The following is a 17,470-nucleotide window of genomic DNA, read 5'->3' as shown; positions in this document are numbered from 1 at the left end:
CAGTAATAGTGAGAGATATTCTTATGTGCTTCCATATAATGAGTGTCTTGTTTCAAAAACTTCTCATATCTCGCTCTTGTATATTTTGACCATAATGTTTCTGTCTTTTAATGAAACGATGTTGCACAAAAAAATTAATCTGGACTAGGTGCATAAACATATCCAACATGATTATGCCAAATTGCAGGCGCATGTTGCAGTCAACAAGAGAGAATATTCATTAGTATTAAAATCCGATACAACTTCCAAGTACTGAATTGGAGGTCAAGTCCCAAAATATGGTAACTCAATCAATAAACCGTGGCGTACAAAATTCTGTCACAATGGTATAAGTGATAATTTTTGTTACAAACCAATGGTATAAACGACAATTTCTGTCGCAAACCGATGTTTATCCCATTTTTTTCAAACTTGTAGCTACACATAACGACTATAGATGGTAACAGTGGAACTCCCAACTGCTCCTAAAACTCGGTACCAAGAGAATCATATCCCTGTATACAAAATTCAAAAGAATTTAAATTGCATGAAAGCAACAACGTTAATTAAAACATACTTGGTTGTTTTCCAAATATACAACGTATAAATGTTGCTCTTACTTAATTCTACGATCATGCTGGATTCCACGAATGCGTTGCGAAGTGACTCTCATCATTCAATTTTGTATCATCATTAATTTATGAAAACAATAACATATGGTTAGATATGTACACCATATATATTTAATTTACTGATAAACTAATAAAATTTTGTAAGGCAGTAATGAAAAATTGACAATACGGTAAATATTGTAATATGTGCTGATAACGTGTTACACAAGAATGTAATACGCATCAAAATATAGAGAAAAATATCATATTTATTCATTGATAATAAGGTCTTACATTGAGTATCTCGTAGAATTAGAGATTATATATTTTTCATTGTCTAGAGTTCTAGACTAATTTATACTAATTATGACAAGATACACCAGAAGATTACAGAGATAATTTTCCTACAATAGACATTATTTAGAATCACGCAAGGGTCTCAGGCTTAAATTAAAAAAAATTGTACCAACAAAAAATTCACCACAAAATTTCTTTGAATTAAAAACAAAACTGCAGGGGTACGTGTCCAAAGTGCCGGCTATACATTGATCGTGCGTGCGGGTTTGCTATATAAAGAAAGCAGCGGAAGAGCTTTTAGCTCTGTTAGGGCTAAAAACCAAAGACTTGGGGTTTTACAGATTTCCTTCACCTCGATTCACTTCGTCAAAGTTGTTACCAACAGTCTCCATGGCACTGCCTCGAGGACCAGGACCGTATTCTGGAACCAGCACCCTCGCCTTGGTCTCTTTCGTTTTCGATTTAACTGCTCTTTTTTTGTCATTTTAGATTTGGTTACGAACTAGCACTAATTGGAAATTATGGGTTCAGGTGGCTCGTGCTTCCGCATTCTCTCTTGGACTCGTGTATGGCACCATCAAGCTCAAGGTCCTCCAGGTAACCCCACTTTTTGCCCTCTTCTTCTTCTTTTCGATTGGGCTTCTGAATCATATCTACTTAATGCTAAAAATGCTGCATTAAGATTCGTTTGGTATTGAGTAATCAGTGGCTGGATTTGAATAATGGTTAGTGTTCGGCTTTGTTCTTTCAAACTTGGAGGATCGAGCAGGGTCATGTTTGTGTCAAATGGCTGTTATTTAGTTTGAAATCAGTCTCTTTTAATTTCGTTAGTGAAATGAAAGAATGAAGTTTCTGTGTTCTTATGGTGAGAGTTAGAAATGTGAGTTTAGCATCAAATGAAGGCTATAGCTTGACAATGAGAGGCAGCTTAAATTGGTGGTGCGACTCCTGAGTCCTCAGTAGCTTACTGTTGTTTCTTCGAATGATAGAGGGGATAATTGGAAAGTAATTCTCAAATGGGGGTGAGTATATATCATCTGTTTGAAGTAAAAAGCTTTTGGTAAAAGAAAAGGAGCAAAATATAAGAACATAATTGAAAAGAATGATCATTTTCGTCACTGGCGGTTTGTTTATGTTAGAGAAGATAAGGTGATATATGATTTTGGACCTTTTGTTAATTTAAACATATTTTCTCTCTATCAAACTGTTAATCAAACACTTTGGTAGACCTCCAAAACAGTAAGTCATTTTTCTTCCGCGATTCCTTCTCCAATATAAACAATAGTGTTTGATGGTGAGTAAGATATGGCAATAAAGCTGCTTGATTGCCACCCTACATGAAAACCATATTCATTTCCTTGCCTTCATATCTGTACTACATACAAGACAGTAGTGAATCGTACCAACAGTTTGAAAGTAAAATTGATGATTTCGATTTTTGAATATGTTTGTCTTTTTTATTCATTTACAATACATAAACATTTGGATCCACCAGGTTTTCACTTTTCAAGGATTGAAGAGTTTCTTATGTAAACTAAGAATTTAGGCACCATTTTGCAAAATAATGTGTTCTTGGGTTCTGATTCATCAGGGATGATGGACTTGAAATTGTTATTGGCTTCCTTATCCCTTGTCCGTATTGAAAAAAGTAATCTGTTAGATTTAATCATCTCCATGTAGTACTGTGCTACATAGTGACAACATGGGAATAAGTAAGATCCTAGAGACGGCAGGTATCAATTTTAACAATTATTGAAGTAAGGAGGAAAGTAGTTCAATGTTGCAATTCCAATTGAAACTGTATATGTCAATCACAACCACAATGAAACCAGCTAGGCATTTAAAGGCAGACAAGATACCCACAGCAGAGCCCGGTCTGATAAACTAAGTATGTATGTTTATGATTGAAGAGATTTGGTAACTCTATCTTAGATGTGAAAGTGATAGAGTTTCTGATGAGGACATCATGCCAAACCTTTCAAGGTTTATGAATGAGAGAGATGGAAAAATAGAGCAGCTGATCATTGCATTTCTTTATGGTTTGATTTATTGCTCTCAGGATATTAATTGGCAGTTTAGAAGAAGTATGATCCTAGGAGTCTTTAGGCTTAGTGTGATTTCAAGAGTCTACTTGTGTCTTTTTGTCTGTTCAGTTTAGGGGTTTAAGTTCTTATTTATTAATTCTTTATGTTTCAGTTTCTGAATTTCAAGAGTCCTAAACGGTCTGTAAAGCTAGTTAGTGTCAGTTATAGAACCTAGTATTAATAACTGTTAAAGCCAATAGGCTGAGATATGTTATGTTGAATAAGAATATCAGAGTATTTTCTGAATTTTCCTGTGATAGGATTAAGGTGAGAAACCTGGGAGAGATTCCCAAATTATAGTGTTTTGGGTGTGAAGCCTGGGCTGCCTGGAAGTGAATCCTAAAATCAGTGTGTGCTTAACCTATAATTCTTAGAGTTTGTGAACCTGGTTCCTAAGCAGCTACTGTGCTGCATCAAATCTGGCACTTTATTGTTAGAAAATTTAGCTGTGCAACCTGATATTGGTGGAGATATAGAAGGCTGCTAAGCTAAGTTGACTCTTTCTAGTGTTTTGTTTTTGGCTCGTTGATGCATGTTGGAGTTAGGATTCAGTAATCAAATCCAGGTTTAGAAAGGAAATAAGTTAGCACAGCTTTTCTATATGTTTTAGGAGAGTATATCTTCCAATATTCTATTAGGATCTGTGTTAGGTTTAGTAATCCTAGTCCATATTGTATTAAGCAGCCCCTATTGATATAAATAGGGCTGCAGGGAGGTTTTTAGAGACAGAGACAGAAATCCTAAAGGGAGAGCTAAGGGTGATAGAGAGATAGGAGCTAGACAGGGAGGGGTTAAGGTCTACAATAAGTACTTGTACCTAAATTCTTCAGTACTAATAAATCTCTCAAGAGAGATCACAGTGGAGGTAGGCTTCAGTTGAACCACTATAACTTTGGTGTGTTTCTGTTTACTCTTCTTTGCTTATATCGCAAATAACTATTAAGATCTAAAGGCGCTTATAACAACACGTGGTATCAAGAGCTGGTTTATTTTGCGATGTCGATTGGCAAAGGAATGGCTGAGGCAGGAGAGGTGAGAGCGTCCATAAAGCTATTCAATGGCAAGGACAACTTCACGCTTTGGCAGAGGAAGATGAGGAACGTTCTGATCCAGCATAAGGTTGATGTAGCTCTTGAAGCATCAAAGCCTACATCAATGTCTGATGCAGATTGGGCAGAAAAGTGTAAGATAGCAAAGAGTTGCATTGAGTTGCATCTTGCTGATAATGTTGTGCTGCAGATCGGAGAGGAGCTGACTGCAAAGCAGGCATGGGACAAGCTGCAAAGCGTTTATATGGGTACAACCATCAGCAACAAGCTACTTTTGAAGGAACAACTCCTTGGACTCAAGATGGAGGAAGGGGATGATCTTACTGATCATATATCCAAGTTTCAGAACTGCATAATTAACTTGGAGAAGGTTGGGGCAAAGATGGGAGATGAGGACTCGGCTATGATGTTACTACAGTCTTTGCCATCATCATTCAAACACTTCAAGACCACCATGATATTCAACAAAGAGACCATCACACTTGCAGGAGTGTGTGAGAACCTGGAACAATATGTCAGGATGCAAAGGGAAGACGATAATTCCCAAGCACGAGGACTGAGTGTCAGAGGGAAGGAGAGAGGAAGGTCTAAGAGTAAAGGTGGTGGATTTGAAGACAAGGGCAGGTCTAAATCCAAGGGAAAAGGCAAAGAAAAGAAGAAGGATGGTTGCTTCGTATGTGGTTCACCCGACCACTGGAAAAGAAATTGCAAACAATGGAAGGAGAAGAAGGCGCAGATGCTTGGAGGAAGCTCTCAGTCAGCCAATGTCGTTATTGGGAATGATAGCGATGATGGAGAACTCCTTGCAATCTCAGCCAGCTCCGGCGCGCCTAGACATTGGACCTTGGACACAGCCTGCACATTTCACATGTGTGCACACAGAGATTGGTTTGACACATATGAAGAGAGGGACACCGGATCAGTTTTGATGGGGAATGATTCACCAAGTAGAATCATGGGAATCGGCACAGTAAAGATCTCAATGTATGATGGCATTGTCAGAACATTGGGAAAGGTCAGACACATTCCACATTTGAGCAGAAATCTGATTTCTCTAAGTCTATTGGATAGGGAAGGATTGTGGTATAAAGGTAACAATGGAGTGCTCAAAGTCGGAAAGGGTCAGTTGGTCTACATGAAAGGTGTGTTGCAGCCTGATAATATGTATAAACTCACAGGTTCTACAATAGTAGGTGGAGCATCAGTTTGTACGGAAGAAGACAAGACTGAGCTTTGGCATAGACGGCTAGGGCACATGAGTCAAAGGGGGCTGCAAGAATTACTTAAGCAAGATAAGCTAGAAGGCATAACGAGTTGCAGCCTTGACTTCTGCAAGTATTGCACACTCGGTAAGCAGACCAAGGTATCATTCAAAGTGAGCAGCAGTGAGAACAAATCCAAAGGAGTATTAGACTATATTCACACAGATGTTTGGGGGCATGCATCAACAAAATCGTTGGGTAAGGCCAAATACTTTGTCTCTTTCATAGATGATTTTTCAATGAAAGTTTGGGTTTACTTTATGAAGTCAAAAGATGAGGTCTTTCCAAAGTTCAAGGAGTGGAAGGCTGAAATCGAGAACCAAACGGGCAGGAAAATCAAAGTGTTGAGAAGTGACAATGGAGGTGAATATATAAGTAATCAGTTCTTACAATTCTGCAAGGATGAAGGCATTACAAGACACTTTACTGTTAAGAAAACTCCCCAGCAAAACGGTGTTGCAGAGAGGATGAACAGAACTCTCTTGGAGAGAGAAAGAAGCATGAGGCTTCATGCAGGGTTGCCTGAAGAGTTTTGGGCAGAATCGCTTAATCATGCTTGTTACTTGATTAATCGATCACCTTCAAAGGCTATTAACTTCAAGTGTGCAGAGGAGGTATGGTCTGGAAAACCAGTTGATTATTCCAACTTAAGAGTGTTTGGATGCAGCGCCTTTGCCCATATTCCCAAGGATGAAAGAACCAAGCTGGAACCAAAGTCACTTGAATGTGTGTTTATTGGTTTTCAGAGAGGAGTAAAAGGTTATAAGTTGTGGGATATAATCAATGAGAAAAAAGTGCTCAGCAGGGACGTTGTTTTTGATGAGAAGACTATGCCGTTAAATATAGAAGCTAATAGTAAGGAGGAAAAGATGACTGTTGCTGAAAAAGATGAAGAAGCAATCGAGATATCATTAGCTAAACGATCAGTTGAAGATTCTCAAGCTCAAGTGGAGCAAGTAGGGAATGATCAAGTAGCCATTGAGGAACCAGAGCAGCAACAACAGTCACCAGTTAGGGCTCAGGTGGAGCAGTCCCCACGTAGGGGTCAAAATCCTCCCATCCCACAAGAACCTGAGCCAGTGAGACGAGTCATAGCACTTGACAAACCAAAGAGGAATTTAAATAAGGTACAACGGTACGGATTTGAAACCGAAGAAGATGTGAGTCATGCTCTGACCATTAGTCAAGGTGATCCAACTACTTATCAAGAAGCTATAGAAAGCGAAGAAAGGGAAGGTTGGATTGGTGCTATGGCAGAAGAGATGGAATCTCTGCATAAGAATTCCGTGTGGGAATTGGTTCCTAAACCCAAAGAAAGAAAACTTGTTGGCTGTAAGTGGGTGTTTAGGAAGAAAGAAGGAATACATGATGATGATGCCATAAAGTACAAAGCACGTCTGGTGGCAAAAGGGTATTCGCAGAAAGAGGGAGTGGACTATGACGAGATTTTCTCTCCGGTGGTCAAACATACTTCAATACGGTTGTTGTTGTCTATAGCAGCTCAGTATGATATGGAGATTGAGCAGATGGATGTTAAAACTGCGTTTCTTCATGGGGACCTCGAAGAAGACATTTACATGTCGCAGCCGGAGGGTTTTGTCGAAACAGGGAAAGAGAATCTGGTTTGTCGACTAAAGAAGTCTCTATATGGACTCAAGCAATCGCCAAGGCAGTGGTACAAGCGTTTCGACACATACATGCTGAAGATAGGCTACACAAGGTGTCAATATGACTGCTGCGTTTACTACCATGTATTCAAAGATGGGGAGGTAATTCTACTACTTCTGTATGTAGATGACATGCTGATTGCATGCAAAGATATGTTGAAAATTCAGAAACTTAAGGAAAAGTTTGGGGCTGAATTCGACATGAAGGATCTAGGAGCTGCACAGAAGATCCTTGGAATTGAAATAAGAAGGGATAGAAACACAAGTGAAATATGGCTGTCACAAGAGAAGTACATTATGAATGTACTTGAACGGTTCAACATGGATGAAGCTAAGGTTGTTTCTACCCCATTAGCTGCACACTTTCGGCTGAGTGCAGAGCATAAGCCATCAAATCAAAAGGAGATTGATGCGATGAAGAATGTTCCATATGCTAATGCAGTAGGGTGTCTCATGTATGCAATGATATGCACAAGACCAGATTTAGCTCAAGCATTGAGTGTTGTCTCTAAGTACATGTCAAATCCAGGAAAACGTCATTGTGAAGCAGTGAAGTGGATTCTGAGGTACTTAAAGAGAACTAGGCAGTTTGGAATCAAGTTTGAAGGAAAACAAGAAGAAGCTTGTGTGGCTGGTTTTGTTGACTCTGATTTTGCAGGAGACTTAGATAGAAGAAGGTCTACAACAGGTTATGTTTTCACTTGTGGTGGAGGGCCTGTGAGCTGGAAAGCAAATCTTCAAGAGGTTACAGCTCTATCTACTACTGAGGCAGAGTATATGGCGTTGACAAAAGCTTCTAAGGAAGCTATTTGGTTGAATGGACTGGCAGGACAGTTTGGTATTCACCAGGAAGGTGTGGTAGTGAAGTGTGACAGCCAAAGTGCCATACATTTGGCGAAGAATCAAGTGTTTCATGCAAGGACAAAGCACATTGATGTTCGCTATCACCGGATCAGAGATTGGATAGAAGCTGGATATATTATTGTGGAGAAAGTTCACACAAATGACAATGCAGCAGATTGTCTAACAAAGCCAGTTTCTGTAGAGAAGTTCAAGCACTGCTTGAACTTGCTTAGTGTCACAACATGCTGAGTTGTGGTGGAGCACCTCCTCACTTGAGGTGCGATGAGGCAAGAGGAGTATTGCCAAGGTGAATGATCTTGGAGGTTTGTTCAGGGTTACTTCAAGAGATACAAGACATCCTGAAGGTTGCAACAATCATTTGGTATCAACTCACCAAGGTGGAGATTGTTGTGTTTTTGGCTCGTTGATGCATGTTGGAGTTAGGATTCAGTAATCAAATCCAGGTTTAGAAAGGAAATAAGTTAGCACAGCTTTTCTATATGTTTTAGGAGAGTATATCTTCCAATATTCTATTAGGATCTGTGTTAGGTTTAGTAATCCTAGTCCATATTGTATTAAGCAGCCCCTATTGATATAAATAGGGCTGCAGGGAGGTTTTTAGAGACAGAGACAGAAATCCTAAAGGGAGAGCTAAGGGTGATAGAGAGATAGGAGCTAGACAGGGAGAGGTTAAGGTCTACAATAAGTACTTGTACCTAAATTCTTCAGTACTAATAAATCTCTCAAGAGAGATCACAGTGGAGGTAGGCTTCAGCTGAACCACTATAACTTTGGTGTGTTTCTGTTTACTCTTCTTTGCTTATATCGCAAATAACTATTAAGATCTAAAGGCGCTTATAACAACATCTTGTTTCTGCACTTCTTTGAGACACTGATGTTACACTTCTAATTTGCTGTTACAAATGCTACATTAGAACTTGGGCGTGTGCTCATTTGAAAACAGGGTCTAAATCCGTAAGTACTTAATATAATTGGCTGTTCAGGCTGGTGTCGTTTAAGGCCTCTTAAGCATTAAAAAAGAAAAACAATAATCCTCAACTTATGCTCAGTATAAGCTAAAACCTTGGCTTTAGAGTAGCAGATATTAATATATAGTTGCTCTTCCCTTGGGTGCTTCTCATCTTCAAAATGTTATTCACTGTTTTGTTTCAAATTGTTCCTCATCATCAACACAAATTGTGATTGTGGTCGAATAGGTTGAAATCTGGAAGTGAACAATAAAATAGTAGTAATGTCATTAATAGTTTACATAGGTAATTTACGATAAATGTTGGGTTCCCTCAATTCTAATCACTGGGGGTGGGAACAATTAGCAGCGTAAACAATTCGTCAAAACAGATAAAAAAACGCAAGGTTAAGAATTACCGTAATACTGTATACTGTATTTCTCATCATGCTGTTGGGTTCCAACGTTTTCCCTTGTATTGTCAGTTTCAAATTATTGAGTATAATATAGTAAATATACTGTTTTAAAATTAAAGTTTAGTCTACTGTTTTCAAATTATTGAGCATAGTCTATACTAATTCTATTGGATGGGCAATATAACCTGACCCTTTTATTATTAGAAAATTTAGCTGTTTCAACCTGATATTGGTGGACAAATAGAAGGCTGCTAAACTAAGTTTGTGATTTTACGCTTCCCACTGATGTTACACTGTTAATTTTCTGTTACAAATGCTACATTAGATCTGTTTAATTTTGGGTAATGAGAGATCAGTGGCTAGATTTTAATGGATAGTGTTTGTTCAAACTTGGAAGAGCAGGGTCATGTTTTTAATCTTTTGAGCTGTTGACTTGGCTGATATGGGATTTTTGCTTTTATTTACACTGTAATCACAAGGCTAACTCCGGTGGCTGATATGGGCTTCTTAATTTTGCATTTAATTTTGCTTTCTATTATTAGGAGATATATGCATTGGTATGATAGATGTTACTTCACAATGTGTTAGAGATGCAATGTTCATTTGAACTTGGGCTTGAGCTCATTTGAAAACAGGGTCTAAATCTGTAAGTACTTAATATCATCGGCTGTTCAGGCTGGTATCGTTTGAGGCCACTTAAGCTTTAAAAAAAACAGTAATCCTTGACTTATGCTCAGTAGAAGCTAAAACCTTGGCTTTAGAGTAGCAGAAATTAATATATAGTTTTATCACTTTATGTTACATCAATAAATGTTCAAGGTTTGTCGTCTCGTCAAATTTCCCTGTATATTGTTGCCTCTGGATGACTTGTTATGTTTTTCTCTTGACCTGATGTGGTTAAGATTCATATGCTTCTGTTTACAATCAAATCCATCAAGCTAGACTACGTTGACTAACTACATCATGGCAGGATATTTGATCATGAAATTTGGCTGTCTTTGTTTTTTCTTATCTGTTTTTTTTTTGTGCACTTGTCTTTGTTTGTCTTTGCCTCCTTCATTAGCCAAAACTTAACTTTGTTCCTTCCTCAAAACTGACTGTCCTTCTTTCCTTTGGTTTCTGAAGCAGAAGATGTTTTTGGTCCCCCCACCCCACCCCTTCTTTGTCATCTGCTTATGTTTTTCTGTTAGCTCTTGCTTTGGGAGCGTCTCATTTTAAAGTGTTATTCACTTTTTTGTTTCAAATAATTCGTCATCATCAACACAAATTGTGATTGTGCTCGAATAGGTTGACATCTGGAAGTGAATGATATTATAGAAGTAATGTTAATAGTTTACATAAGTAATTTATGATTAATGTTGGGATCCCACTTTTCTTATCACTGGGGGCAGGAACAATTAGCGGAATAAACAATTTATCAAGACAGATAAAAACGCAAGGTTAAGAATTACCATAATTCTGTATACTATATTTCCCATCATGCTGTCGGGTTCCAACGTTTTCCCTTATATTGTCATTTTTGAAATTATTTAGTATAGTCTGTAGTGTTCAAATTATTGAGTATAGTCTATATTAATTCTATTGGATGGGCGATGTGACCTGGCACTTTATTGTTAGAAGGCTGCTAGGTTAAGTTGATTCTTTCATGTTTCTGCACTTCTTTGAGACACTGATGTTAAACTTCCCGCATGGTTCTTGACTTTTGTGGAGCGACAGTCTTGTTCGTATATGTTCTATTGATTGAACCTGGTTCTTGATTCTGTTTAAAAGTTAATTTTTTCAATAGATTAGACACGTACACAATGCACTTACATGTCAGTATATGACGTCTACTGATGCTTATGTTATTTATTTGTTTCGTCCTCCTCAGGCCAAGGCTAAATCTCACCAGAAGGCTGCAGCGAAGGCTCATCACTGAAGCAGGTTTGTTCTATCAAAAGTTGTGAATGAGGATTTGGGGATATAGGAATAATGCATAGGGGTGGACTGTGCAAATGTTTCATTTCTCAGATGTTTTTTGGATTATGCGAACCTTGCTTTGAAGCTGCCAGGTAGTGATTTTGCATTGAGAATCTTAATTGCAGTACTTCAGGATGGTCAATTTGTTGACCTCGCCTATTCTAATGCACTTCAATTTCCATTGTTTAGTGAAATTTCGAGGGTAATAGGCGCTTGATTAATAGGTAATTATGATGGATAATAAGCTTCAATTTCCGTATCATGTGGTTTGAGCTTGAGTGACTGATCGTCCCGCATTGCTGGTATTTCACACATTGAGCCCCTTGGTCGCTAAAAATATGTACTTTTTTCAACATGCTGAATTAGATGTTGCAAGCGACTCTGGATACAGTACGTCTCATTGTTCCTAACAATGTGACTCCAATGTAATCCCCTCTGGCCAAAAACATAAGCTCTTCTAATGTCTTATTTGAATGTCATTGCAATGTGACCCCTCACCTTTGCCCAAAAACATAAGCTCAAGAGTGATAAAATTTTGCAGAAGCTCTTGCTGTCGGTGGTGATCTCATTCAAGCTTCAAACTCTGGCTTTAACGGAAAAAAAAATTAAGTAGAAGGGGATTCGTGAATAAATTTGCATCCATTTCTTCCAAAAAAAAAACCAAATCGATTGCAAACAGATATCAACCTTAGCTCATCAATACAAGGAAATGAAAACGTATCAAGTCCCACTGCCGCGAATCATTTAGGAAATTAATTTGGGACATCGATTTCCTCAAAGTGTTCACGGACAAGAAATTTTCCTCATCTGGCGTCATTGACAACTTGAATGTTGGATGTTGTACGTAGAGCGGATGACCATGTTGTTTCTATTTTTTCTTAATCCTTACATCTTGATATCGAATGCAACATGGAGAAGTCATTGCTCGGCAGTCGGTACAGCTGCTTAAAGCTTTTCATGAATATGCGTTTTCGATCATGTCAAGAATATGGCACTGAAAATCAAAGCATAAAAATATAACAGTGAAACAGGAGAATGAAATAGCTAGAATGTCAGTAGAGATTTATTGATAAATAAAATGACTTATATATATGCATTACATCAAATATCCCGTTGAATTTGGAATAAAATATTATTTATCTAGCTTACTAATTAAAACAAGATACATCAGAAGATTACGGAGGGTAAATCTTCTACAACACTATCGCTTATATCGCGATTTTTAATGTGACATAGTGCAATACTGTTGTCTCAGTAAAAATCTTGCTAAGCAAAACAAAAACCTCTTGGGTCCAATAAAAGTCTTGATCGATGGAGAAAAGAGCACAACGCACTAATTACAAAAGATCAATGCATGTGACATAGACTTCCTCTGATGTTTAAGAAATTGCTCCCCTTGATCATTTTTACTCCCTCTGATGTCAATGCGTCTCACATGCTTCACAAATGTAGATTTAGGTAGAGACTAGCTTTGTGAACAAATTGTCACATTATCCTCAAAACGAATCTGATTCACTTGGATATTCAAAGTCTCTTGTTGTTGTTGATTATAAAAAAAAATTGACGAAATATGTTTTGTATTATCACGTATAATGTAACCAAACTTCATCCGCTCAATGCAAGCTGCATTATCTTTGAGATACAAGTAAGTTCAACTGTAGTAGAAATTAACTAGGCTGCATGGAATCGGAAGCGGGGACGTGGAAGCGAAGCGTTTGGAAGCGCGGAAGCGTTTTTTTTCAAAATTTCTTGGAAGCGGGGACGTTTCGGGAGCGCGGAATAAAATAATATATAATTAAAGATATTAACCTATATATATAATATTATAAAAACAAAAAATCAGTCTTCCTCCGAGAGAGTTTTGTGATGTAAATGGTCAAAATATCAGTCTTCCTCCTAGAGAGTTTTGTACGAGTGACTTGGCAGGGTTTTCCTGGAATTGAATAAACCCGGATCCCAGTACTCGTAAAATTTTTTAGTCAGAAATTACTAGATGTTTATATTCAGTACATGTTGAGCAGTTTTAAGGCCATCAGTATCAGTTTAAGGCATGACCATCTTTTTTGCCCGTGGTATCTGTTTCACAATTATTAGACCCTAAAGGCTTGAATTGCTAAGAAACTGGCTATAAGAACACCAGCTAGCTCCAAAATACGAAAAAACTCGAACTCAGAATCGCTTGGTATACTCCTGTCAATTGATAGGATGACATCTAGGAAAAGGATACATAACTATTAGTTTCTGATCTCAAAATTGATACAAGTATACAACATGTTCAAAGACTTCAATAATACAAGTCCTATCCATTATGTCACGAATTCCCCCTTCGGCCTGAAAGAATAACTACTACTGTTAATTTTCAGGAACTTGGTAACAATCTCACAAACCCGGGTTTCTCATGATGGTGCAAAACTTTTAGAATGTAGTCTGCCAGGCTAGGGCTTGAACTGAAATTGGTAGTAGTAAAGGGTTACTGATGTGAGTGTTGTCACCTACCGAAAGCCATTTCACATACAAGAGCAAGATGATCGCTCCCCCATCTCTGCCAAGAAAAAGTGATCGAACTTGAGAAATGCACAACAATGCAGTAAAAAAAAATTAAGGGTAAATGTTGACTTAGAATTCTTTTTCTCAGTCCCTTACCACCTATCGAACTTGTAACTATCACTCTTTATCTCTAATCTGCTATCTTCTTCCTCTTCTCACTTAATACTTTCAAATTCTTTTTCTTTCCTCTTCTTGCTCATTGTCTTGCTTTTGATCGTTCTCCTCATCAGTTTGTACGACCGACTGGATACACAATTTGCCGCTCTCTCATTTTAAAACCCAGTAGATCTCCAACCACCAAAGCCACAACCACCGGCCCACCGCAATAAGGTTTCAAATGAAACCCAGGCATAGATGAATGTTACTGTTTTAGATCAATTCAAAAATTAAAGTCGAATTTTGATCTGGGTCTCTCTCTCTCTCTCTCTCTCTCTCTCTCTCTCTCTCTCTCTCTCTCTCTCTCTCTCTCTCTCTCTCTCTCTCTCTCTCTCTCTCTCTCTCTCTCTCTCTCTCGATTCCGTGATTCACTTCACTTGCACGCTTCTTAATCGTAATCGCACGATTCCAACACGCACCCAAACACACTTTTCGCGGAATCGCGATTCCGGCCGCTTCCGACCGCTTCCCAAGCGCTCCCGATTCGCTTCCGCTTCTGAAGCGTGAATCGTAGGCTGATCGGCGATTCAGTGCTACGTAGGAAATTAATCCACTAGCATCTCAAATATGAGTAATGATTGGTCGAAACCAAATACATTCTTTCACAGCTTTATATAACGCAATTATCTCAGAATGATTTGAGGAAGTAGCAACAAGGGTTTGCTTAGTTGATCTCCAAGAAATAGATGTATTCCATATGGTAAAAACATAATCAGTTTGGGAACGTCCGTTATGCGGATTTGAAAGATATCCCGCATTAGGCCTAAATGTCTGGAGTTTTGGACTTTACATACTGTTATACAGTAATTGATTGCCACTCAAAACTCCAAGTTCGGCATAATCTTCTTCATTCTGCTCACGACAATGTCTTCTTCATCGTCTTCGAATGAAACCTTGGTGTCTTGATATTTAGCAGCATTCTCCTCTTCAACTACTTCGTCCACAATGTCATCATCACGTTCATAGTCCTCTTCCTCTTCTTCAGCCATCCAATCGTCTTCATCATCTTCAGCCACATCTTCAGCCATCAAATGGTGGTCTCGAGCATTTATTCCCAACTCTTTGAGTGAAACCAATGTGGGTTCTATGCTAAAAGCGCTAGAAGCATTTTGGATGTCAAGAGGACTGCACCAGATATTACTATGGTAGAAACCAACCATACCCTCATCAATAACAACCAATGTTTCATCCTCATTGCCTTGGACTTGTGACCGAGAATCCGAGTGTGAATTGTGGTGCGGACCTACTACAGTCCCATTAAGTCCCAAGACACCACATATATACTTTTTTCAACCCAGTAAATCACACTATCTAACTCACACCTCACCAGCACGCATAATCTTCCTCGTAACTTCCCCATAGCCACAACCAAGTGATTCTCACCATGTAGAACAAAGTTAGGAACTCATGTGATTCTCCTCAATCCTCCCCCTCCTTCTCCCCCAAAACCCTCCTCACAAGACATCAGGCCTAAATGTCACATAGTTCTAGCCTTTAAGGCGTCATTGCTTGTTAGAACCAATAAGTATAGGTTATAAGAGCAATATATATTTTTTTATATATATATATAGATTTTCTCAAATAAGGAAGTTCGAATCAATGATTTTGGTGCGGATTTCCATTTTTGAACTACTTTTCAATCGAATTTCCTTATCTCCACCGTCTAATATCTAGATAATATTGTGTAGATCATCTCTACAAAATTTCAACCAATTGGGTGATCGTTAAAGTCCTCAAAATCGAAAAACAAATGGACAGACTGAATTCTGTCAAACATGAACCGTTCATGTTTTGAACAGAAAAATATAATTTTGAGGGCCTTAGCGATCACCAAAATTGGCTGAAATTTTGCATAGATGATCTACACAATATAATCTAAATACTAGATAATGGAGATGAGGAAATGTGATCGAAAAGTTGTGTAAAAATAGAAATCCGCACCAAAACAGTGATGCGAACCTCCGCAGCTAAGAATGTATATATATATATATATATACACACATATATACAGGGCCCTTCTACTGAGGGATCCCTTTTTTGTTTAAAGGGATAGCTCATTCACTAACTTTTCGATTACATTTTCACATTCACCGTTCAACTTTTAGCGTCTAATGTGTAGATCACCTCTGTAAATTTTCAGCCAAAATGGAGGTATTTAAGGTAAATAAAAATGGAAATTAAACTTATAAACATGAACGGTCCAGGTTTGACAGATTTGGTACATTCATTGCTTTCACCAAGTTTAATACCTTAACTATCACCATTTTAGCTGAAATTTTACAAATGTGATCTACACATTAGACTCAAAAAAATTGAATGGTGGAGAGTGAAAATGTAATCGAAAAGTTGGTGAATGAGCTATCCCTTTTTTAAACAAAAAAAAAAGAATCCCTCTTTGGAAGGGTCCTATATATATATATATATATATATATATATGCTTTAAGACACCAAATTTTTTTGCAATGTAAATAAAAATGTAAAACGTTTAAAAGTTCAAGAAACCAATAAAGATTATCTCTGCAAAAAATAGTATAAACAAAGATAATTTGGTTAATCGATTAAATCAAATAAATTAACGGCTGATCATGAGAGTGCTTACTTTCATCAAAATTCTTCACTTGTTTGATGCAATCAACTGACCAAATGATTTTTTGTTTATTCTCTATTTTTTGTGTGAATATGATCTTTATTAGTTTATTCAACTTTGAAGAGTTTACAATTTCTTATTTATATTGCGAAAAGTATGCAAATTTGTAAGAATTCAGATACACGCATACATACTAGATCTGACCCAAGTTTTTTCCTTTATCTATTTTAACAGCTTATTTCCCTTTCCTCATTCAGAATCATTTTAACTGTCAAACACTGAAAAAAAAATTATTCCCACATACGAAATTACTTAAAACTCGCCACAATTTTTTTAAAACTCTAATTAATACATTTTGTACCTTTTGCTAAAGATGAACAAAAATAAAACTACCAAAACAACAATGTATAAAATCTAAAATTTCTGATATGGGACTAGAGATGATCAGGACGACCAACATATATATTATTTTCAATGACCACATGCACAACATACTCTATCACCTTGTTTTCATAGATTTGATTAGTTTAAACTTTAAACAACAAACTTTAATCTAAATATTATGCTTTTGATTTTCTCTACATATAGGACTCCGAGTGGTCTACGATAGGCAACTTCCATGATGATTCCAACTTTTTCATGGTACATTGATTTATTGAAAATATTGGGATGCTAATTGAAGCATTGATTATTTGTTGATTTTCATTGGTGACGACTTCACTTGAGTTTGGTTTTACTTTGAGTTTGGTGTTATGGATCCATTGGATCCATTGAGCTGAGACCGTTAGATATACTGATATAGGCTGAGCAACTTACCTATGTTCGCTTTTGGCAAAAGGAAGAAGAAATTTAGAGGGCATAAGAGGAAGTTTGGTGAAAAAAATTGGAAAAAGAAATTTAAGAGGTGTATATCAAGTATATAGGGGTGTGTGAAAAAATATTCTCCAAAAATAATCATCATTGAAAATTTCCCAAAAAAGAGTATTTAAGAGGGTTGAAAATCCTGTGTTTTTATTATCGATCCTACTCTTAAGACTAAAAACGTA

General features: G+C 37.4%; 1 protein-coding gene across 1 annotated transcript; it reads left to right on the top strand.

The window, feature by feature from the left end:
* Positions 1 to 1,180: 1,180 nt before the first annotated feature.
* On the top strand, positions 1,181 to 11,412 carry LOC126783792 (uncharacterized). The gene is made up of 3 exons (XM_050509328.1): positions 1,181 to 1,331; positions 1,419 to 1,484; positions 11,046 to 11,412. Exons 1-3 carry the CDS (start codon positions 1,278 to 1,280, stop codon positions 11,091 to 11,093), a joined length of 168 nt encoding a protein of 55 aa, XP_050365285.1. The 5' UTR covers positions 1,181 to 1,277; the 3' UTR covers positions 11,094 to 11,412.
* Positions 11,413 to 17,470: the final 6,058 nt, after the last annotated feature.

The sequence above is a fragment of the Argentina anserina genome, chromosome 2 (assembly GCF_933775445.1).
Source record: "Argentina anserina chromosome 2, drPotAnse1.1, whole genome shotgun sequence".
NCBI classification, from domain to species: Eukaryota; Viridiplantae; Streptophyta; class Magnoliopsida; order Rosales; family Rosaceae; genus Argentina; species Argentina anserina.
The sequence above is the reverse complement of the archived record's forward strand: the minus strand, read 5'-3'. Positions and strand labels throughout refer to the sequence as shown.